A 25,335-nucleotide genomic window follows, 5' to 3' on the forward strand; every position below is an offset into this window, starting at 1 on the left:
AGGCAGTGTAGCTCAGTAGAGCGGCTTGCCTAGCATGCACAAAGTCCTTGGGATCAGTCCCTAGCACCGTATAAATCAGACATGGTAGCTCATGCCTAGAATCCAAGCACGCAGGAGGTGGAGACAGGAGGATCAGAAGTACAAGGGTATTCTGAGCTACATAGTTCAAGGACAGCCTAGGATACATGAGACTCTATCTCAAAAAATGAACAAATATGTGAAAATGCTGTAATAATTCTCACTAATATGTATGCTAGCCTAATATCTAATTTAGACTCTCTGTCCCCCACAAAAGCTGGGCATGATGGCACATGACTTTAATTTCAGTACTCAAGAGCAGAAGCAGGCAGATCTCTCTAAGTTTGAGGACAGCCTAATCTGCATAGTGTGTTCTAGATCAGCCAGGGCTGCATAGTGAGCGGCTGTCAGAGAGAGAGAGAGAGAGAGAGAGAGAGAGAGAGAGAGAGAGAAGAAGAAGGAGGAGGAGGAGGAGGAGGAGGAGGAGGAGGAGGAGGAGGAGGAGAGGAGAGAGAGAAGAAAGAAAGAAAGAAAGAAAGAAAGAAAAGAAAGAAAGAAAGAAGAAAGAGGGCAGAGGGGGGATGGAGGGAGAGAGAGAGACAGGAGGGAAAGAAGGAAGGAAGGAAGGAAGGAAGGGAGGGAGGGAGGGAGGGAGGGAGGGAGGGAGGGAGGAAGGAAGGAAGGAAGATCTCAGTGCAGTATTAAACAGTAGAACTGGTGAGGTCACTCACTCTTTGATTCTAATCAATCCCAAAGGAAAAATTTCAAGACAGGTTTTCACTGTGTGTGTTGCCTAGTAGGAAATTTTTCTGGGATCCTGGCAGGTAAAACGTGTTTCTGGGTATTTTGAGCTGACACTTCAGAATGGAGATTGGCTGGGTGGTCCTGGGGGGTATCCAGAAGAGGGAGGAAAGCAGGGTCTTGCTCCAGGATCTGCTTAGTCCCCTGGGAATGGATGCAGAGAGTGAGAGGGTGCCACATCAGAAGGCTTGCTACAGAGCTGGGGATGAGAATGGGGACTGGACTTGGAGGCATGGAGGGAGAGGTGGAGATCTGCAGTTAGCCTGCCTGCTTGCTTCCCTGCTCAGAGTGGCCTGTGGGTTCCTAGGGAAAGCCTGCAGGAGTTGGAGTCTGGGGACAAAGCAATGAGCGGGAGGAGGGGACTTAGGTGGGGATGATCTGTGTGGTCCACTGGAGATGGGAGCCAGGGTGGGGGCTAGGAGGGGAGTGTGTACGGGGGTGGGGGTGGGGTGGAAAGTGGCCACAGCTGGTGGTCTGCAGAACAGAGCTGGGGATGAAACTGGGGGACTGGATTTGGAGAGGCTGAGGGAGAGGTGAAGACACACAGTTAGCCTCACATGTGTAATTTCAACATCTTTATTATGCTTATTTTAATATCAACATCTGTCTTATAGGTTCATAGGAAAAAAGCACATTAAAAAAGTAGAGTTATAGTCTTGAAGTTGGTGGAAGAGCTGCCAGTCAAGACAATGTCTGAAGGTGAGAATAACTTGGAGCCTGGAGGAGTCTCTAGATTCGAGTCAATGGAGGAGCCTGGATTTATTGAAGAAACATCAGAGTCCTTAGATGAATCTTTTCCGTACTTGGGAAGGAGAGAATCCAATCAGATTTATGAAGAAAATCCTTTAAAGGGCCTAGAACAGCCAACAGCTTCCTCTTCAAGCCTGCTTAACAGAGATGAAGAGAAAAAGAAAACAATTCCATTTTCTGATACCAGCATAGACGATGTCACCCCACTGTCAAAACCAGAATCACCACAGGGCTCTGTGTCATCGGAGATGGTAGAAACTGAAGACTATGTACAAGTCATATTCCCATCTGAAGACAAAGTTAGTCCACAAGCCTCTGAAGAAAGTGAGGAAGAATTGGACTCAGAGGAAGATAACTTTACAATTAATCTTGAGGCCAAGGATTTACAAGAATTCCCTGTGGACCTTTTAAGAGTCCAATATGTAAAATATCTATATTTAGATAAGAATCAAATAAAAACTTTCCAAGGGGCAGATCCAGGGGATCTGCTAGGACTTGAGATTCTGTCCCTGCAAGAAAATGGACTGCCATCAATTCCCTTGGAAATTCAGTTGCTTCACAATTTAAGGATACTAAATGCCAGTTACAACCAGATATCATACATACCTAAAGAACTATTACAACTTGGGAATATGAGACAACTCTTTCTAAATAGTAATTGTATTGAGGATTTACCCTCTTCTGGCTTGGAAAATCTTGAAAATTTGGAAACATTAAGTTTGGGTAAAAATAAGTTAACACATATACCAGAGTCTCTGTCTAGTTTAAAAAACTTGCAAATTCTTAATCTGGAATATAACCAATTATCAATATTTTCTAAATCCCTATGCTTCCTTCCAAAATTAATTTCACTAAACCTTACTGGAAACATGATAGGCAGTTTGCCTAAAGAAGTTAGGGAGCTGAAAAACTTAGAACAACTTTTAATGGATCATAATAAACTTACTTTTTTGTCTGTGGAAATTTTTCAGTTGCCCAAAATAAAAGAACTTCAGCTAGCTGACAATAAGTTGGAAGCTATTTCGCCTAAAATTGAGAATTTCAGAGAACTCAGACTTCTTAACCTTGATAAAAACTTATTGACAAACATACCAAAGAAAATTTCCCACTGTGTAATGTTGGAATGTCTTAGTCTCAGTGATAATAACATAGAACAGCTTCCTAGGAAAATCCACAGGCTTAAAAATTTGAGACTACTCCATGTAAACAGAAATAAAATTATAAAAATGGCTGAAGAAATCTCGCATCTTAGTAATATAGACAGCCTGGAGTTTTCAGGCAATCAAATCACACATGTTCCGATTGAAATAAAAAACTGCAGAAAAATAACCAGAGTTGAATTAAATTATAACAATATAATGTATTTCCCAGTGGGATTGTGTGCATTACCGTCACTTGACTACTTGAGTTTTAATGGAAATTATATTTCGGAAATCCCTATGGATATATCTTTCAGTAAGCAGCTGCTTCATTTAGAGTTGAATAGAAACAAACTCCCCATATTTTCAGAACACTTATGTTCTCTCACAAATCTTGAATACCTGGATCTTGGTAGAAACCAAATAAGGACAATTCCGCCCTGTATCTCTGCTATGGTATCACTCCATGTGCTCATTCTGGCTGGTAATAAGTTTGCAATTTTCCCAAAGGAACTGTGTGCTTTAAAAAACTTGCAAATACTTGATATTTCAGAAAATCAGTTACAGAAAATAACTTCAGAAATATCTAAGCTAAAAGGGATCCAGAAATTAAACTTATCAAGCAATCAGTTCATACATTTCCCTCTTGAAGTGTGCCAACTTCCAACACTGGAGGAGCTGAATATAAGTCAGACAAGCGGAAAAAAGGTAAGAGTGCTCTTAGGGGCGTGGAGACTAGAGGAATCTCAATCTGAGGCACGTTGTACATGTGTCCTAGCTAGTTTTATGTTAACTTCACACAAAAGCTTTACAGGACATCCCATTCAAATGCAATGTGAAACAGCAGGTGATTTTGTAGATTCCTTTCTATTTAATCCACTGGGAGATTTTCAAAATTGTATGTATGTTGCATATGTATGCATTCCTGTAGGTGTGTCCATGGATGCATGTGGGTGTATGTAGGTGCACTCAGAAGCCAAAGGTGTCTTCTTCAATTTTGCTCTGTTTTTCGTTTGTTTTGTTTTTGTTTTTGTTTTTTTTTTTTAGACAAGGTCTCAGTGTGAAGCCTTGGCAGCCCTGGAACTTGCTTCATAGACCGGGTTGGCCTTGAACTCACAGTGATCAACCTGTTTTGTTTCTTCTTTGATTACTGGGACTAAATGTGTGTGTCACCATACTCATGGTTTCCACCTCATTTTTTGAGACAGTCTCTCACTGAACCTGGATTTTATGGATTAAGCTAGACTAGTTGTTCAATAAATGTGTCTCTACCTCAACTCCTCTGCACTGGGGTTATATGCATGGTCCCAAATTTCCAGTGGGTGCTGGGGATTCGAACTCAGATCTTCACACTTGCAGCGCTCTATTGACCAAGTCATCCACTGAGCCCCTACTGTAAGAAGTTGTAAAGTTTGTGTATAATAGAAACACATTGTTGAGTTGGAAATGTGGTTTCATGGTAGCACCTGGCCAACTCATGCGTGGCTCTGGGTCTGATCCCACTACCAGCAATGCATTGCTGAAAATCTAGAAAATTGAGATGCTAGGAATTATTCCACAGGCACATCATAATAAAACTATTAGATATTGCTTTAATGTACTTTTAGTCTCTTTTTCTTATATAGGTTTATAAGCAGTTATAAAAAGACTACATATTCAATTTAAAATTTTATTCTACATAAGTATTTCTCCTTGGTAGAACTTAATAATCTTCCCAATAACCTTTATAATAAATACATGATTTATGTAACTAATCCTCTTAAGCATTCAGAAATTTTCTTCATGATAATGCTTTAATGAATTTCTTCATAAATATATTTTTATATTTCAAGCTATTTTCTTTGGAAATTACTCCTAAAAATTGACAGATTAATTATTTGCTTATTTATTTACTGAGGTGCTAGGGATCAGACCCACGCCTCTCACATAGTAGGTGAGTTTTTCTCTACTACTAAATTATATATACCTCAAGCCTTGGAAATGTTTTTTTACTTTTTTAAAAATTACTGCTGTAACCTTAGACCTCAATAAACACAGCTATCATCTGACTATTTTTAATGCTGGATTATTATCCAAAGCAAAATCCCTCAAAATCTGTTCTTAAAAAAATCTTCCTTTTTGCTAAAAAAGAATCTCTCTGATCTATGGCTGGCATTATAGCTCAGAACCGAAGTTATGTGGCCTTTATAATGTCATACCTTCTATGCAACACATTTTCAGCAAGCGGGCCAACAGTAGTCATGTGTGGCCCAGGCAGATGGGATGAAGAGGGAGACATGTTGTAAAGTTGCTTTTGAACTAAAATATACATTCTGGTTCTTTAATATAAGTACCAGCTAATTTGACTAGTTTACAGTAAGTACTTAGATTCTCTCTTGCTGTGCTGTGTGACTCCTCTAGACTGTGTCCCTAACTGTGACTCCTCTAGACTGTGTCCCTAACTGTGACTCCTCTAGACTGTGTCCCTAACTGTGACTCCTCTAGACTGTGTCCCTAACTGTGACTCCTCTAGACTGTGTCCCTAACTGTGACTCCTCAAGACTATGTCCATAACTGTGACTCCTCAAGACTATGTCCATAACTGTGACTCCTCAAGACTATGTCTATAACTGTAGTTGGAATTTTCTTTGAACCACCAACCAGCTTCCAAATAAAGGCACAGAGACTTATTAGTAATTATGTGGCTCAACCTTAGTTTAGGCTTGTCCCACTACCTCTCATAACTTACTTTAACCTGTTTCTCTTCATCTATGTTTTGCCTCAGGGCTTTTTATCTTTTTTTCATTCTGTATGTCCTACTTTCCTGCTGGCTGGCCCCTGGTGTCTCCCTGGCATCTCTCTTCTTTTCTTCCCTTTCTTCCCCTAGCCTAAATTCCTCTTCCTACTTATTCTCTTTGCCCACCAGCTCTGTCTATCCCTCCTCTCTCTAGCTATTGGCCGTTCAGCTTTTTATTAGACTAATCAGGTGCCTTAGGCAGGCAAGATGAAACAGCAACACACCTTTACCTAGTTAAAAAATATTCTACAACATAAACCAATGCAACACATCTTCACCTAGTTAAACAAATATTCCACAACATAAGTCAATGCAACACATCTTTACATAGTTAAACAAACATTCTATTCCACAACATCTAATTCTCTCCTTTTTATTAACTACTTCTTTGACCTTGTCACACCTATTTGTCACACACACAATCCCCAGCACTCTAGTTTCATAGTTGGCAATTTCCCCTGGAGTTTCCTATGTCACTTTCTCTGTCCTTGCCCATGTTCAACATGTGTTTTATGCCCGGTTTACTCCAGCAACTTGTTCCCTGTGCTGACTTATTTTTCTGTTTTATCAAGCCTTGTCAAAGTCATCAGACTTCATTCCAGGAGATGATTCTTTTTTAAAATATTTGCTTTATGTGTATGAGTGTTTTGCTTCAGTGTATGTGTATGTTCAAACCTGCTTGGATCGCATGGGGGCCAGAAGAAGGTGTCAGATCCCTTGGAACTGGAATTAAAGCTGATTGTGAATTGCCATGTGGGCACTGAGATTAAAACTTGAGTCCTTTCCAAGCACAGCAAGCACTCTTAACTGCTGCATAATCTCTCCAGTCCCCTAGGGGGCAGATCTCAATGTGTTCTATTGGGCATGGTGGTTCATGACTGCAATCCCAACACTCACAAGGCTGAGGTAGAGGGACAGAAGCTAAACCTGGAATACAGAGTCATACTCTGTCCAAAAAGGAAGGAAGGAAGAACAGAAAGAGGAAAGAAGGAAAGGAGGGAGGAAGGAAATTCAGTATCAAAGTAGTTGCTGAAGACACCAGTTAAAGTCTTTACAACATCATTTGAAAAGTCTTTAGATGGTGAAACATTTTTTAAAAGAATCCTTCTTAAGGATATCCTATGTGGTTGAAAATATGACTTTGGTGGAATGGAGATAGAATAACTAAAGGATTAGCTTATTTAACAGTTGATCAACAACCAACTGCAGAAGATGGGTCAGGTTAGTCACAGAGCTTCCAGAGCAAAGTGGGAGTTGCTCAGCAGGACTCTTCTTTCAACAGCAGCTCCATCATCTAGAGCTCTCACTTTCTCTGATAAACACTGAGAAAGTGTTTAAGGAATATCTAGTCAGGCATGGTGGCCATGTCTTTAATCCCAGCACAGGGGGGCTGGAGACAGAAACAGGTGGATCTCTAGGAGTTTGAGGCTAACCTGTTCCAAGACAGCCAGGCCTACATAGAGAGACACTGTCTCAAAGAAAATTAAATGAAAACTCCAAGAATATTTATTTGAAGGAAATTCAATGACAGGCCTGCCCACCTATGCTGATCTTATTCGTGCTACATAAGCTTGGCCCTTAGTCTTGAGTAGTCTTGTACAGTCTTGCTTACTTACATATTTTTCTGAAGTTCTTATCATTCTGCATACTGGGTACCTCTTCACTAGTCATATTTATGCATAATGTTTATCTTGCTTTAATATGTGTCAATCTTCATTCTTGTGTGTGTATGTTCTTGTGATGTGTATGTTGTGTGTATATGTGTGTGTTGTGTGTGGTGTATGTGTGTGATATATACATGTGTGTAAGGGTATGGATGTTTTGCTCTCCATACTGAGAATAAGATAAAGTGTGACTGAGTAGTTGGACAAACTTCAGCATTAGCCTTAGAGAGACAAGAAAGACAAGAGTGGGTGGTGGTAGACTGAGCTGGGGCATGGGAAGAAAGTGGTCTCTAAGCAACAGGGTTAATTAGGGAGCACCAATCAGACCAGGAGGTACTTGGTGCTACACAAAAGCTTGAGGACTTTTAGGATGTGAAGTCACAATCTGCGACAGGATGAAAGTATCTCCTTAGAAAAGGGTTAAAACAAAACTATTCTTCCACTTGTTTTCAGGGGGAAAATGTAATGGTACAAATATTTATAGATTTAATAAAAGCATGATTGTTAATTGTCCTTGCAGTTAACAAGAATTCCAGAAGATCTGTGTAATATGACTCAACTCAAAACACTCGACATCTCGAACAATGCAATCAAAGAGATTCCAAGAAATATAGGGGAGCTGAGCAGTCTGGTTAGTCTACTTGCATACAACAATCAAATCAGTACTCTTCCACCATCCTTTCTGTCTTTAAAAGTTCTACAGCACCTAGACATCAGAGGTATGTATCAAGCATGATAAGCAATAAGTAGAATCTGTAAGGAGAACATTGATGTCTAAATTGCAGATTTGTTGAGCATGTCAGACAGCGCATTAAGTTGGCATCAGAGGAAGAGGGGCACAGAATGTTTTTCCCAATTACAGGAAATGAGCACAAAGCTGAAGAACTGGTTTCTTGCCTTGAAAAGAGCCCTAGAGATGCAAACAGAAGGAAACAGGTTCTAGGGTGGAGGAAACAGAAGAAATGGGGGGGGGGGGGCAGCTTTAGGTAGGAATGAGGAAGAGGGCTATACAGAGAGAGGCAGAAGCATAAGTAATGCTAAAGGGCGTTTGAAAGAGACATAGGGAGCATATGTTATGTTTCCTTAAAATTACATGTAATATATGTGTATACATAGATATATAGTTTAGATGAAGTTATGCTATTTGGGGTGATAATGCTCCCCCGAGAGCCATGGACTATCTAATGAAAACTACAGTACCAGGTATACGAAACAACTTTTGTAGCTATTTGTCAGGGGAGCCCAAGAGAATTCCAAAACCATCACTGTGGACTATTGCCATTGCCCTTAATTGCTTCCCAGAATTTGAAGTAAGACTATTGCTCAAGACACCACACACTTTGGACACAGGACTTGGAAGAGTCGAGCTGGAAGGGACCGGGAAGCCTTCTCCCCGAGAACTAGTTCTCATAGTGTCAGAAAGTGTTATGCAAGTTATCAAGGGAGAGGAGGAACCGCTAGTCCTACCCAGCTGGGATGACAAGACACAATTCTTGACAAACACCAGAATGACTGGACCAGCAAGGTATCCGCAAAGGTCAATGGTGGTGCTTTCACCTTTGGGGTAGTTAACAGTTACGTCATTGGACTTAAGGCTCACTCAACATGAGGAGACTCATGCCTAGCACTGGACACCTATCCAACTACCAGTCACTATCAGAGAGGAATGTCCAGTCTTGCCGGGTTCCTAAACCAATATCATTTGACTCATTTCTAAATACTTATCCTTTCACTACAGATAAATGTAGCTCTAACCCTAGTCAAAGCAGCTCCTTTTTGCAACAGATGGAGACTATTACAAAGGCCCACAACTGGTCAGAATGTAAGGAATTAGTGACTGTGGGGTACCCAACCCCAGTTGATGCATCTGTAATGCAACACTTACACCCAAGGCTAGGGGAAACTGTGGACGTGGGGCAGAAAGACTCTTAGAGTCAGAGGCTTAGGATGTCTGCTGTTACATAGTGTCTCTTAGGCAAGACAGAAGCTGCACCCATGAACTCCTAATGATATGGCTGCTTGAAACATTATGGTTGTCCAGCATAACGACAAACTTAGTTGACATTTCACTGTAGATGGGAAATTCCACATGGCCCTACCACTGCGTGAAAAGCTATAGGTTATCAGTGGCTACAGAGAGGAGGGGGACCTATATTCTCTATGGACAAACTCCCACATAGGTTGTCCAACCCCAAATAGACACAGAACATATAAACAAAGCCAAATGGACTCAGTAGGTTACATAGACATCTATATCATGCTCATGTATGTACATACGTGTAATAGTAATCGAAGAGATCATGAATTTGGAAGAGAAGACATGGCAGGAGAGGGAAGTGGGAGACGGGGAGGTGGGTGTGATGTAGATGCAGGACTTATATGTGAAGTTCTCAAAAACAATAAACTATTAGAAAAGAATGAGAAAAAAAGGAAACAAAATACAAACAAAAATTCTCCAGAGCCTTTTGCTATCGGAGACTAGAATTCCCGACTGGAAGTACATTCCCTGGAGATGCTTGAGTTAGGACAACATCAAGACACAATGGCCAGGGGCATTGTAACTGCTCTTCAGACTGGGGCATGTCTCTGTTGTTCCACATAGAATTAGAAAATATTAAAAACCCACTCTGTCAATCAAGCTCGAAAGAGAAGCTGTGGTGGTGCAGATCAGTGAAAGGCTGTGTTTCAACTCCGCCTCCCGAGTTCCAGTCTGAACGCAGGCCATTTCTAGAAGGGCTAAAGAGAGTTACTGTTACCACAGATGTACCGATGGCAGGAAGCAGTTTCTACCCGAGACTGGGGAAATAAATGAATGGACATAATATTGACTCTTTAGAGGAGTGGTTCTCAATCTTCCTAATGCTGCAACCCTTTAATACAGTTGTGGTGAACCCAACCATAAAATTATTTCTGTTGCTACTTCATGACAGTAATTTGCTTCTGATGGTAATGTAAATATCTGAGTTTTTCAATGGTTTGGTCATGACCCACAGGTTGAGAACCACTGCTCTAGAGTGTAATGATGGAATGATGAAATTTTAAACACAGAGCCTAGTGTAGTGGTTTTTAACAGATACTGTCATCTCTGCCCCCCAAAGATAGACTAGCAAATGAAAGAAAAGTAGATGGGCACATCATACCCAGGGGAGACAATTCCTCAGGGACACAGCCCAGTGTTCTTCACAGTCTACAGGCTTGGTGCTGTCTTTACTTCCTGCCCTCCCAGATAGCCTATTGTCTGGCTTTGCTGGTAGCATTGTAGCTGTAGTCTACAGCAGCATTGGTTCTGATGCTTAGCCCCTCCACCAGAGAAGCTATTAAATATTTGAATAGTATCACTGTCTACATTGCCCAAACAGAGCTCTGAAAGGATCCTCAAGCTATGTCTTTGTTTCTATTTATTTTCTCTCTCTCTCTCTCTTTTTTTTTTTTTTTTGAAGTTTGGCATACAAAGTAATGAGCTTTCTTGTGGAATTTCAAACATATATACCTGTCTTAGTTAGGGTTTCTATTGCTGTGAAGAGACACCATGACCATGTGACACTTATAAAGGAAAAACATTTACTTGAGGTGGCTTACGTTTTCAGAGATTTAGTCCATTATCATCATGGTGGGACACGGTGGCATATGGGCAGACATGGTGCAGAAGTAGCTGTGTGTCCTTCATCTTGACTTGCTGGGAACAGGAAGCGGTCTGAGATACTGGGCGTGGCTTAAGCATATATGAAAGCTCAAAGCCCAAATCCACAGTTCCTCCACCAAGGCCACACCTCCCAACAGTGCCACTCCCTTTGGGGGCCATTTTTTTTTCAAAGCACCACAATAGCATTCTACTTTGCTTTTATTGCCTCCGCTCCCCCATGCTACTGCTCGTGTCTTGCCAGTCCCCCTTTCTACTCCCATTCCTACTCTGTTACTCTATTTTTGTCTTCCCTCTCCCCTCCTGTAAGATCTTTTCCTCTTCCTCATGGTTCTCTTGTTACTTTCATCACAGACACACACGTACATGCATATGCATGCACATGTACACACACACACACATAAGCACACACACATTTAAATTAGGAGTCATGGGGCTGGAGAGTTGGCTCTGTAGTTAGGAGCACTTGTTGCTCTTGTAAAGGACCCAGGTTCGATTCCTAACACCCACATGACAGCTTATAACTATAACTCCAGTACTAGGGGATCCAATGCCATCTTCTGAGCTCCATGAGAACCAGGCAAATACATGCTATATATACATACATGCAGTCAAAATACTCATACACATAAAATAATAAAGTAATTAAAACTTTAAATAGAGTCTACATATGAGAAAGACATGGCTTGCTATCCTGACTCTGGCTTACTTTGACTGACATAATGATCTCCACTATTCATTTTTCTACAGATATCATAATTTCATTTGTCTTTTTATGGTTAAATAAGATCCTATCTTGTACCCCTGGCTTATCCATTCATCTCTGGATTGATATCTCAGTTGGTTCCATTTCTTAACTTCTGTAAGTAGTGCAGCAGTAAACACTAACAGACCATGATGTGTTAGCTGAGGGTCTCATATGTGTCAGCAGTATTCCCAGATCAATGGATGGCTTTTCTTTGTTTTAGCTTTTTTAAGGACTCCCACCACCACTAATGTCCATGGTGGCTGTACACTTTATATTTCCACCAGCAGTGTATAATAGTCCCTCTTTCCTCACATCCATTTGTTGCTTGAAAAAAATATGTTTACCAGAGTATGAGTATGGTATCCAGATGGAAAGAATGCATATTGCCCATCTGCAGCTCAACAGATTTTCAAAGACTGAACAAACCCATGTTTGAGAACATAGACCAAGAAACAGATAAGTCCCACAAAACCACCCTGCTTTCATCCATTAATAAAACTGTAGGAAGTCAAAGATAAAGCAGCCAGAGAAAAGTGATTCAAGTAATCAGAAAGGATTAAAAGACAACAAATAGGAAAACAAGTAGTAAAATGTTTTATCTGGATCCAACTATCACATTTTTTTTTAGCAGATTGGAGAGTGAGGTTAGAGCTTCACACTTGCTAAGCAAGTGCTCTGCCACTGAGCTACAGCCTCAGCCCTTAAATACAAGTGTGCTTATATTGAACACTAGTTGGTTAAACACTAACTAAAAGACAGAGATTACTGGAAGGAATGAGAAAGACATAGCTCTGAGAGGTGTGCTTCAAATATAAAGGCACAAGTAGGTGTTGTCTACCAAGATGCACTTCACAAATGACACCACCAATGTGTTCAAAATTAATTTACATTGAAGATGCTCCACGGGACAGTGAACATCTCCAGAAATAGCTGTAACGCTTTGTATTCCTACAAGTAATCAATGAGAGTTCTGTTGCTCTACCTCAGCAGAAGTTGCTGTTGGTGGTGATCCAGGTTTGACCATTCCAATAGGTGTCTGGTGGTATCCTTGTTGCTTTAACTGATGAATGAAGTGAAGTGTCTTGGTATACTTGTTTGCCATCTCTATGTCTTTTGGTAAGGTATCTGTTCTGAACTTTAAAATATTTCTCATTGTTTGGTTATTGTTAAATGTTAAATCTTTGTATATTTTGAACAGCAGTCCTTTATCATATACATCTGTTGCAAATTTTGTGGTTCTATTTTTAGATGTAGGCAGATTTGTACTATGTGTAACTGAGTGACTTTCCTTCATTCATAATTCTTGAATTTCATCAGGCTTCTGGTGTCTATGGGTTGTTCAGCACTTTTAGCCCTCAGCTATTATGTTGGTTACCCTTGGTTGTTTGTCTTCTTAAACTGGTGAGAAGCAGGACTCTGGTTTCACTGACTTCTGTCTCAAGGTCTTGTATAAGATTACAGTCACTCTATAAACTGGAGCACCAGCCAGAGACTCGTGGCGCTGCTTCCAAGTTTACTTTCATGGCCGGGAAGCAGCCTTTGGTTCTTTGCTGGGTAACCCTGCTCATGACTCAAAAACTGTTTTCTCCAGAGGGAGTCATAGGAGAGAGCGAGAGACAGAGTGTGCTGACAGAAAGAGCAGTGTGGTTGTAAACTTAATTTGGATGCCAAATAATATTACATCTGCTTTACATCTGCTCTGTTCTACTAATCACACAAACCAGCCCTGGTTTAATGTAGAGAGAGCAATGTGAGTTGAACAGGAGGAGGAGGGACTCACTGAGGACCAATAGGTAATCCTGAATCTATTCAAGCGACTGAATTTGGAGCTAAAACTTTTCCACACAAAACTGCAGCTACAGATGTTTTCACTGTTGGTTTCTATGACATATTTATAAAAGAAACGTTGACTTAAGAATTATATTAGAAGGGCCTTGTTCTCCTGGTGTCCTCCACCCCCTCTGGCTCTTTCAGTTCTTTCTGCCTCCTCTTCTGTGGGGTTCCCTGAGCTCTGAGGGGAGGGATTTGATGGAGACATCTCATTTGGAGCTGTACATTCCAAGGCACCTCTCTTTCTGTCTCTCTGTGTCTGTGTCTGTGTGTCTGTCTCTGTCTCTGTCTCTCTCTCTCTCTCTCTCTCTCTCTCTCTCTCTCTCTCTGTGTGTGTGTGTGTGTGTGTGTGTGTGTGTGTGTGTGTGTGTGTGTAATTTCTGACTGTGGGTTTCTGCATTTATTCCCATCTGCTTCAGGAGGAAGCTTCTCTAATGTTGACTGATAAAGCAACTGATCTATGAGTATAGCAGAATATCACAAAGAGTCATTTTATTGACACTTTCATTAAGATCAGTGGTATTTGGTTTTACCCTAAGCCTCTGGATTATCTCTGGCTCTTGATCACACCCAAGTAGTGTCGGGTATGGATTATACCTTGTGGAGCGGGCCTCAAGTCAAGTCAGACATTGATTGGCTTCTTCTACAAGTTCTGTGCCACCATTACCCTAGCATATCTTGCAGGCAGGACAGATTGTAGGCCAAAGGTTTTGTAGATGGATAGGTTGGTGTTTATGCTTTTCTTTTAGTAGCCTGCAGAGAACCTTCCAGCACCAAAGACACTAGAACATAGGGGTGAAGGCTTCATGTAGGCACCGGCTTGACTTCTCCATATTCAATGAGCTGTGTGGGTGTTGTCCTCAGCAATGGAGCCCCACTATCTGTTTACAGAGAGCAATCTATTGTCTTAGCAACAACCTGGTTGTTTGGGGGTCTCCATGACCAACAACTCAATTGAATGCAACCCAGTCCTGGTACTAGTAGCCCTGTTTGGTGACAAGAGATGGCCATTTGGGGCTCCATCTTCCCCATTATTAGGAGACATCATTAGGAGGTCATCACCTTCATATATCTTAGGAAGTTCTCACTGCACTAGGCTTCCATATCCTCCCTCAAAAGCTCACTTCCAGCTGTCTAGAGTGTAAGAGCCAGAAGGGATGGAGAACACCAGGAGAACAAGGCCCCCTGAAATCAACTGAGCAAGGCTCATATGAACTCACAGAGACTGAACAGCAAGCGCAGGGCCTACACAGGTCTATACCAGGTCCTCTGCATATATATTACAGCTTTCAGCTTGGTATTTTCATGGGACTCTTAAGTGTGGGAACAAGTGAGTCTCTGATTCTTGGGTTGTCTCTTGGGGCTCTTTTCCTTCTGTTGGGTTGCCTTGCCCAACTTTGATGTGATGGCTTTATTTTATCTTATTATATTTTATTTGGTTACTATCTCCTAGAAGCCTGAGGGAGTGGATCTGGAGAGGAAAGGATGGCAGTGGCAGGGCATGACTGGGAGGAGTAGAGGGAGGAGGAACTATAATCAGGATATACTGTATGAGAAAATAATCTATTTTTAGTAAAAGGTAAAAAGGAATTACTTTTAATAAAATTGAGGCTAAAACACTCACCAGTTTATACAATGAGGCCATTGATATTTCCAATAGTATAATGAGACAAGTACAACACTTTCAGAAACTTATGGGTTAATTTCTTGCATGAACATTGATATAAAATTCATCAACAAATTAAGTAAATTAAACCATCAATATATAAGATAACCTATCACAATTATGTGTGAAATGCACACTAGAAATGCAAGACTGGGTCAATATTAAAAAAAACTTCCCCCTCATAATTTACTATATCAATAAGCCAAGGAAAAGTAACATGAACTTCTCACCAGATACTCAAAGAAGCAAATACCATATGACAAAATATATTAAATCCCATTCATGATTGGACAGTCAAACAAAAGAAAGGGGGAAAAGCCCCAGCTAATGCAAGAAGACAAGAAAGAAAGAAAAAAGGGTCAGTTATCCTGGCACACAATTTTAATCCAAGGGCAGATGGATCTGTAAGAGTTTGAGGGCAGCCTGGTCTACATAGTAAGTTCCAGGATAGCCAAGAATATGTAGAGAGCTCCTGTCTCAAAAAAAGAGCGCATGTACAGTTCAAAAGCAAGAGGGCAGAGCTGGTTCTGACAACAGAGACATTGACTAGTAGAAACCCCAACAGGTAACAGCAGTAGGTAAGGTAGCAAGGTGGCCACTTAAAAAGTTGTTAATGCTAACACTATTAATGTGTAAAAGTTCTGCATACTATTTATAACTGATTATAACTGAATTTTGAGCACTCTGCTAAGACATGGTGGTTCATGCCTGCAGTTCTAGTACACAGGAGGCTGAGGCAGAAAGTCTGCCTCAACTTTGAGGCCAGCATTGGTTCCATACACATAAACTCTAAAACAAACAAGAAAAGTAATGTGTTTAAGTACTATTCTAAATGGTACAAAACACATAAGTATCTATCAAAGCATATGAAAGATCTACAGTGAGCTATAATCATGGATGAAATATTTAAATAGTATTAGACACTGGATATCTCAATATGGAAGTTTTGTAAATGCTTTCTAAACTCATATGCAAATTCAACTGAATTCTAACACAAAAATCTCAGCAGTACATTAAAAATCAAAATAATAAAGTATTCTAAATGTATATAAACTGCCAAAGCAACTAGAATAACTGAAACAATTTTTAAAGGAATGTAGCAGTTAATTCATGGAACTCTATTTCAAGGCTTCTGCAAAGTTCCAGTAATGAAGAGAGCATGCTATTGTCAAGACAATACATGTGATTATTAGTAGGATAAAGTAGAGTCTAGATATAGACCCAAGCCCATATAGGCAATTGAATTTTAACAAATGCACAGAAGTAATTAAATAGAGAATAATATTGTCAATAAATGATATAAGCTAGGTGTCCAAAACTCCAAAGGAAAACCAAATAAAAAGAATTTCAACAAGACTTTGATCTGTACCACGCATCATAAAAAAAAAACTCAAATGAGTCACAAATCTAGTCATAAAGCTAAAAGTATAAAAACTTGTAGATAAAAACTAGAAAATATTGACAAAAATTTCTCAGCTACCATATTAACATTGCAACTGAGAACTGGGAATACGGTGCTTGGCTGGGGTGTGTGAGGCCATGAAAATAGAAATCAATCTAAATAACCAACATTAGATTTCAGCAAAATGTGAAACCCTGACCTTAGGAAGAGAAGTTTTTTTTAAAAAAAGAATAAATAGAAAAACCACATACTTTATAAAGTAATTGTTGTACACATAGAAAGTAACCATGCACTCCACATGGGGGGGGGGGAGAGAGAGAGAGAGAGAGAGAGAGAGAGAGAGAGAGAGAGAGAGAGAGAGAGAGAGAGAGAGAGAGAGGAGAGGAGAGAGGAGAGAGAGAGGAGAGATTGGAGAGAAAGGGATTTCAAAAAGAAATGAAGAGCTGACAATACAGTTTAATGGTAGAGTTTAATTAGGTACTTGCCTAATATAGAGAAGTCTCTGAGTTAATCCAACACTATAAAAAAAAAAAAAAAGTCAACTCAACCAAAACTGGTATAAATGTTGGATGGGTCCTTCATACAGAGTTACACAGACAGAGGCAACACCTGAGCAATGCTGGGTAGCGTGGATTTTAGAGAAAAGGAAGTTCACACATTCACTCTATAACCCAATGTCACTAGCAGAAGAGCTGAAGCCTGGCAAGCTATGAGCCACTGAAATGTGGGGGAGAAAAAACAAAACAAAACAAAAGAACCGGGCGGCAGTGGCACATGCCTTTAATCCCAGCACTTGGAAGGCAGAGCCAGGCGGATCCCTGTGAGTTTGAGGCCAGCCTGGGCTACAAAGTGAGATCCAGGACAGGCACCAATGCTACACAGAGAAACCCTGTCTCAAAAAACAAAAAAAAACAAAAAACAAACAACAAAAAACAAAAAAAAAAAGAAAGAAAAAGAAAAAAAGAAAAAAAATTGGCAGGAACGCAAAAATGGTATAAGCATTTCGAAACACTTATAAAGTTAGGTTCACACTTACCCTATGACCCATCAGTCAAACTTCAACTATATTTTTCAGTTAAGTGCAAATGTATAGAATGGCTTTATCCATAATCGCTCAAACTGGAAACTTAAGAGCCTCCTTCATCTAGTGAATGAATAAATTACTGACATCTGTCATGGAAAACTTATTAACAAAAGGAACAGGCCATTGAGGAATAAGAACTTTGGTGACTCTCAAGTGGCAAGTGAGAAAAGTCAGGATCTGAGTATTATGCATTGTGACTTGTATGCATATTTTATATGAATCATTCTAGTTTTTATAATGTATTTTATTCCTCCCTTCTCTGCCCTTCTCTGTCTCCCTCCCTCTCTCCCTCTCTCCCTCTCTTGCTCTCTGCCCCCCTCTCAGAATGACTAGCCCTGGATAATGAGTTCTTTTTTCCCTCTCCCTTTTGTCCGTGGTGTGAGGATGGAAGCCAGGGTCTCACAAGCATGAGACATTTGCCCTCCTAACACCCCACAAACTGCTTCAGATCTTGGTTGGTTTCTTGATATCACTCTTCAGGAGGAGTAACAGGCCTTCTCCATGTGTAACTAACAGAAATAGAATACACAATTAAGAGAACAGCAGCACACTAGTGCGAGATAGCATTAGCCAACGCTAAAGCACTCCAAACTCGAATGTTTCTGTAAATCTAGAATTATTTCAGCTAGGATGGCAGTCATTAAGAAAAAGAGTAACAACAAATTCTGGCAAGGATGTGGTGGAAAGGGAAGCCATGGAAGTCAGCAGGGAGCTTTCTCAGAAAACTGAAACCTGATCTCCCGTATGACCTAGATACCACACCCGTGTTTACACAAAGACTCCAAATCAATGCACTACAGACACACCTGCATGTCAATGTGTACTGAGCAGTGTTCACATGAGCAAATTTATGGAACCACCTAGGTGTCCAACAAGAGAGCAATGATAAAGAAAATATGAGATATACTCAAAATAGAGGGGGTTTCAGCCATAAAGAATGAAGTCATGTCCTTTGCAGGAAGATGAACACAATGGGGGGTCATATTAAGTGAATTAAGTCAGTCTCATGCAGACAAATAGTATTTCCTCTCATGTGTGCTTCCTACATAAATACAAAAAGTCATGCGTGTATGGAAGAAGGGACACTGTAGAGGACAAAGAGGACAAAGGGGAGGGGGGGGTAAGAAAAGGGTTAGGCCATACCGGATACACTTGTATAAAACTCGCTTTTTAAAAAGTTTATTTTAAGAATGATAATGCCTACTCTGCAAAGCCAGTTGTTGTATTGTAAGAAAATAGCCCCTGGCTTCATTTTGCCACTACTAGGAGACCAAGGACCCACATTGGTTTTTAATATATCCTCCTTTTCTCTCCTAGCATGGACACTTTGGAACTGTCATCACTGGGAGTGTCCTTGGACATCTTTCTAGGACAGTAGACTTCTGCATGTATAGTTTCTGTTTCTGCAGTTTAACTGTACAGAAAGGAGTAATTCCTTCCCATTTTTCCCTCACTAGGAAACAGTCTGACAGCCCTGCCTAGTGCTATCTATAGTCTTCTGTCGTTGAAAGAGATAAATTTTGATGACAATCCTTTGTTGAGACCACCGATGGAAATCTGTAGAGGAAAACAGCTGCATACGATCACACAATACCTCCAAAGAGCAGATGAAAGAGACGGTGGGTGATGAGCGAGGACCTAGTTTCATAAATGTTCTGCTGTCTGTACAGTAAGGGAGCTTGCTTTGGTTGGAGACTTTGAGCTGACAGTAACAAACTATCTCCCTTTTTCTGAAGGCTAGCTGTTTGTGTTGATTATTCAATGCAATCATGGGGGGAACTGGAACATCTTCAGCTGTTCCTCAATCATTTTTCCATGTGCCATATCTACATAACCAATGGCATATACCAGGATAAGCTAATGACAAAGTTGTAGTAAAAAGTACTGTCCTTTGTAAGCCACATTATACACTATGCACATGGCTGCCATGTAGAAGCTTTCCTAAGATTTGAGCCTCACTGATAGAAGAAACTCGAGAGAAAATTAAGTCCCAACGGCTTTCTCCTTTAACTCACTGTAGGCCGACTATACTAATTACTACACTCAAAGGTAATATTTCTATAAAATAGGGGTCTCAGAGGTCCCAGTGTCTACATGGTATTTCTATTGTGGATAGTACCTTAGAGAAAGGCGGTTGAGTTACATGACTGAACCTCCATGCTAAAGCCCTGTTTTTCCAGTTCTCAAAGAAACCATTCTTGCTGCTCTGCTTTTGATGGAGGAAGTGCAGTAGGAGATGACAACATCTCACAGATTGGAGGAGGAGAGCAGTCTGGAAATTTACCACATCTCTGTATGCTCAAGGAGCCTTTACCCTGCAATTTTGATCCTCGAGGAAGTTGGGAGAAGTAGCCTGGGAAACATATTTATTCTGAAGTTAACAAGGATCACAGAGTCCCTTCTGAGCATTTATTAAGCAATTCTATTTTCTTTTTATCATTAGCATGAAATCTAGTCTGAGGAATTAACAGTGTATATATAATTTCTCAAAATGAAAAGGCCATAATGTATTTGCGATATGGAGCATGGGAGAGCCTTAATTCTTGAAAATTCTCATGGTATTCTAGTTAACAAAGGTGAATTTAGATTACACTTTCTAGAAGCTGTGGCCAACAAAGACATATCTACATAGCACTATCTAAGAGATTTATTATTTTAAAAGGCACTAATGGGTTTGAAAAGATGGCTCTGTGGTTAAGAGCATATGCCGCTCTTGCAGAGATTCTGAGTTCAGTCCCCAGCACCCATGTTGGTTAGCTCACAATTGCCTGAAATCTCAACCCCAGAGGATCTGATTAATACCTTTGGCCTCTGTGGGTACCTATACTCACATGCACCTACCCCCCAAACATATATATATATATATATATATATATATATATATATTGAGATATGGTATTTCTGTGTAGTCCTGGTTGTCCTGGAACTCACTAGGTAGACCAGGCTAGCCTCAAACTCACAGAGATTGCCTTCCTCAGCCTTCCCAAGTATTGGAATTAAAGACATATGCTACCATGCCTAGCCTTAAATAAATTAAAAAAATTAATATCTAACTAAATAATAAATTACTTTAATATGAATTTGCGTCTACATGCCATATTTACAACAAATGCTAGTTTCTCAAAGTAGTTAATATAAAACAGCCAGAATTGAAGGAAGGAATCAAATTCATTTCAAATCCAGAAAAAAGTAAAGGATTTGGAGATCACTATCAAGATGCTTGTAAAGATTCTTTCAAAGCAGCCATTTTAGGCTGTAGGTCTCCTTAGATTCTAGAAGTAACAGAATGGGGAGCACAAACTGAAGACAGTTCAGCTCTACACTGTCATTTTCAATTTTATTTGACATAATACGTTTGATAAAAACACAGAAGAAAACTAAATATTAACTCAAAGTATCTTTGTTTTCAAAACAAATAATGTTTCTTCTATGTTCAAATGTAGAGAAAATCTTAGAGAAGATATTCAACATAGTTGCCAACAATATCAGTGAAATAAATTTTGAATTTTTGCAACAAAAACTAAACATGACAAGCTCAGAAAGCAGCAGCTCCGCAAGGAAGTAAGTATGAACGGCATTCGCACAAATGCATTTTCCCCCTGCATTCATATGATCTTGATATTAGAGTTTTGAGATATTTACATTAACATAAACTCTACTGTAAATGGCGGCCTTTGGCCTGTGACATATTTGTCATCCTTGCTGGACAACCATACCGTGTAATGGCGACGACGGGCTGTGTGAGATGAGCTGCTGGGCTTTTAGTTCAGCTGCCTTCCTGACCTTCAACGTGTCCTTTTCTTTCTCTCTGTTCCAGTTTCTTCTGAGGTCAAATGAATACACAAGCTTAGGAAGTTGTCATGAGGTTTAAGTGAGACTAAGCCATAAAGTATGCATTTTATTGCATTGGGTTACAGTAAATAGCCCACAGTGATTATTGTCTTAATAGTTGAATGTAAGTTGAAATGTAAGCTTTTTTTTAATAATGTTTGCTTCTGTGTGTCAGGCTCACTGTAAATGTTCATATATACTGTCTTCAGTTAAATTTAGTCTCACATAAATATGGAAAATTAATTTGAAGACTTAGACAACCTTTAAGGAACTTAAAGTAATGTTCATGGCTGGTAATTAAAATAATTGTTATTTAAATTTTCACAGTACTACTACTCCATTGTTACATGAAAGAATCTACCAAGCCTTTGTTAAGTGGAAAGCAGATCAGAACATGTTACTCACAGCTACGGCCTTAAGAGACAAACTTGTTCGGGGACTAAATATGATTGGTGCCTACGACATAATGGATAAGATCACAGCTTTGAATCTTTATACAAGTGCCATCAAACTCTAGCCAGTGGATCTGAAGTAGAAGCTGAAAACTTACAATGCACTCATAGAATATGATACAAGGGAATTATTTGCATATTGTGTCTTTTTTGTTTCTAGTAGTTATATTTTCATTTGTGTGTGTGAACATGTGTGTGCTGCAGTTGGCCTGTGCAAGTCCAAGGGAGACTTCCAGGTGCCGATTTTCCCCTTCTACCATGTAGCTCCAGAGCCTGAAATCAAGGCATCAGGCTTAGCCCACATCATGTCTCTATTCATTACTAAGAGATGGTGTGAGTCTGTGCCTCCCATTCTAGTTTTATCACAAAAGATATTACAGACAAGGCTTTGTATGTTTTTCTGTTGTGTTAGCAAAGCTATTGAATTTGAAAATAATTCTATTAAATATTTTAATATAGTACTCTTATGAGTCAAGTAATAGGTTGTCAGTGATTTCCATTGGGTTGAGAAAGAAGAAAAGTTTCTGATTTATAATGAAAATGGCATACCATCTCTGTTTTTCCCTCATTTAGGAATTAGGTGTCTTCATTATCCAAAAAATAGAGCCAGGGACAGTATTCCTTCAGCTGCATGCCTTGATGGGAATGATGGCAGGAACATCTTCTCTCTTCCTGTCCTGTATTTTCCCCCTTTCTTTTACTACCAGAAATTCATTCATGAGGAATCTACTACACATATTTTATGTGCAGCTGCCCTTGTTGTGTGTAACCTGTTTTCCTCTTCCTTGAAGCCATCAATATTAAGGTCTGATTGGTTGTGGCAAGCCATCGACTCAAGCCAGGTCAGTGAGTTTCCCTTGGTCTTTTCTGGAGAACTTCCTGGGAAGATGATTCCTTTTTGTTGGGGGATTCTGCATCTGGGAGCATGTGGTCATCTGCCTAGTGCTGCATAAAGGAAAACAGAATCCTCATTATATTGTTCGGGCCTCAAATCTAACCATAGCTGAAGCTCACTGTACTTCTGAACATTCCACTTTCACTCATTCAAATCAACACGACTCCCATGGGTTTCTACAACTTTCAGTGAAAAGAGACCAATTTAAATAGTTAATGACATTGTAGACACAATGCAGTTAAAATTCTATATGAGAACTAATCATAGGAACAAATTTATCTTCTGGTTTGGAATTTGTATATATTTTATCAGTTGTGAAATGCATTATAAAATATTGATTCAACAGCAAAACATCTCTAATCTGCCCCTATTTTAAAATATTTTCCAGTAGGACTATTACTACCCTGGGATTGTATTAGCTTAGTGTCAACTGCTGTTCATATAACTCACTAGAAGTGGGATATTTTAACAGAACATCAGAGTCAGAATGTCAGTTCATTTTTATAATTGAACAAATTTAAGACCAAGAAAACATAATTGCTATAAATGAGAGGGGGGAAAGAGAAGGGGAGGGAAAAGGAGGGGGAGGGAAGGGGGAGTAGGGAGGCAAGACTGAGAAAAAGCACAAAGTCTTTTAAAAACTATAAAAATCTTCCTATTGTCAACAATCTCCCCCTAGTGGTGAGAGTCATGGTAGTACACAGAGATGATCTCAAAGTTAGGCAAATTGAACCTGGTTAAGAATCCTTAAATTCGAGAGGCAGAGGCAGAGGTGAGGTCATAATGAAGACCAGAAGCTGAGCTTTTATCCACTGAGGAGTTGATGAGAACATGGAGATTGAGAACATGGAGATTAAGAGCTTGGAGCAGGGACACCTTTAATCCCAGCACTCGGGGAAGGAGCTGTCTCCTTGGGACGCGACCAGAACGGACCCGAACATTCTGCCTGAGTCCAACCCAGGGCCCAGCTGCGGATCCTGTGAAATGCAACAACTTGGAGGTGTTGGTGAGATTGCCCTGCTGAACAACCTGCTCAGCTGAGATCCATTCGGGAGAGGTTTCCGAAGCCTACAGTCTGCAGTCTGAGGAAACAAGATCAGCTGAGGAGTTGACAAATGAGCAAAACATGACCCAAGAACAAAAAAGAAGGCACCGCCCAGGCACCAAACCAGATCACCAGAATCATAAACCCACCCTACACTGACTGGGAACAGGTAAGCCCCCATCTCCAGACCGGCAGATCAGGTCTCTAGCCCCTAGGCCCTACCCATCGGAGTCCCAGGGACCAGACAGCTACCTTTGCCTGCTCCCCCACAAAACAAAAAACAAACAAAACAAAAACAAACCCCTACGAACTCAACAACCACAGGAGCCATAAGCCAACACTGCATCAATTGGGAACAACTGCTCCCTGAGACAGAACCCACTAACACTGACTGGACTAAGCTGCTCTGGGAGAAACAGAGCCCAACAACACCGATTCGACCAAGAACTCCTAGTGGACCAAGACTATCAATTAGAACAAGAGAGGCACCTTCAGACACAGACACCACCTGCACCGAGCACAGGAAGAGATGAGTAGACGCCAGTGCAAAAGTACAGGCAACAACATTAAGACCTATATGACAACATCAGAATCTAGCGATTCTACACCTGCAAGACCTGAACATACCAAGACAGAAGAAGCAGAAGAAATCAATCATAAAAATGACTTTAAGATGATAGAGGCCCTTAAAGAGGAAATGAAAAACTCCCTTAAAGAGGAAATAAAAAATTCCCTTAAAAATGGAAGAAAAAAACAAACAAAAAAATTAGAATAAATCAAAGAAAGCCAAGAAAAATTAAACAAATGAAGGAAACAGTTCAAAATTTGAAAATTAAAATTGAGGCAATAAAGAAAACACAAACTAAGGAAATGCTGGTAATAGAAATTCTGACTAAACGAACAGGAACTACAGAAACAAGCATAACCAACCAAATGCAAAAGATGGAACAGAGAATCTCTGACACTGAAGACACAATAGAGAAAATAGATTCATCAGTCAAAGAAAACACTAAAGACAAAAAAGTCGTAACACAAAACATCCAAGAAATTTGGGACACCATGAAAAGACCAAACCTAAGAATAATAGGGATAGAAGAAGGAGAAGAATACCAACTCAAAGGCACAGAAAATATATTCAACAAAACCATAGAAGAAAACTTTCCTAGCCTAAAGAAAGAAATACCTATGAAGATACAAGAAGCTTACAGAACACTGAATAGACTGGATCAAAAAAAAAAAAAAAAAAAAAAAAAAAAGTCCCCTCACCACATAGTAATCAAAACACCAAACATGCAGAACAAAGAAACAATGGTAAGAGCTGCAAAGGAAAAAGACCAAGTAACATATAAAGGAAGACCCATCAGAAAAACACCAGACTCCTCAATAGAGACTACGAAAGCCAGAAGGTCCTGGACAAATGTTATGCAGACACTAAGAGACCACGGATGCCAACTCAGACTATTATACCCAGCAAAACTCTCAATCACCATAGACGGAGTAAACAAAATATTCCATGATAAAAACAGATTTAAACAATACCTATCCACCAATCCAGCCCTACAGAAAGCACTAGAAGGAAAAATCCAACCTAAGG

The 25,335-nt window shown here is 40.0% G+C and overlaps 1 protein-coding gene and 1 long non-coding RNA gene across 2 annotated transcripts in view; one reads left to right on the forward strand and one right to left on the reverse strand.

Annotated features, from left to right (window-relative positions):
* Positions 1–1,381: 1,381 nt before the first annotated feature.
* LOC114688114 overlaps positions 1,382–25,335 on the reverse strand; it is a 53,730-nt gene continuing 29,776 nt past the window's right edge. Inside the window, exons 9-12 of the long non-coding RNA XR_003733752.2 lie at positions 22,351–22,746; positions 21,235–21,341; positions 19,638–19,871; positions 1,382–1,703 (exon numbers count right to left, since the gene is read on the reverse strand). This is a non-coding gene — a long non-coding RNA (uncharacterized LOC114688114). The remainder of the gene's footprint in view (positions 1,704–19,637; positions 19,872–21,234; positions 21,342–22,350; positions 22,747–25,335) is intronic.
* Positions 1,489–21,938, forward strand: Lrrd1 (leucine rich repeats and death domain containing 1). The gene is made up of 5 exons (XM_028862720.2): positions 1,489–3,416; positions 7,669–7,867; positions 18,976–19,137; positions 20,962–21,079; positions 21,677–21,938. The coding sequence occupies exons 1-5, from the start codon at positions 1,509–1,511 to the stop codon at positions 21,864–21,866; spliced, it is 2,577 nt and encodes an 858-aa protein (XP_028718553.1). The 5' UTR covers positions 1,489–1,508; the 3' UTR covers positions 21,867–21,938.

Source organism: Peromyscus leucopus, chromosome 3 (genome assembly GCF_004664715.2).
Source record: "Peromyscus leucopus breed LL Stock chromosome 3, UCI_PerLeu_2.1, whole genome shotgun sequence".
Classification (NCBI taxonomy): Eukaryota; Metazoa; Chordata; class Mammalia; order Rodentia; family Cricetidae; genus Peromyscus; species Peromyscus leucopus.

Excerpts from the sequence above, each read along its gene's own strand:
- Lrrd1 (XM_028862720.2), top strand. The coding sequence starts at position 1,509 with ATGTCTGAAGGTGAGAATAACTTGGAGCCTGGAGGAGTCTCTAGATTC. Across the intron at positions 3,417-7,668 it reads GTCAGACAAGCGGAAAAAAG|TTAACAAGAATTCCAGAAGA; the intron begins GTAAGAGTGCTC and ends TTGTCCTTGCAG. Across the intron at positions 7,868-18,975 it reads ACAGCACCTAGACATCAGAG|GAAACAGTCTGACAGCCCTG; the intron begins GTATGTATCAAG and ends TTCCCTCACTAG.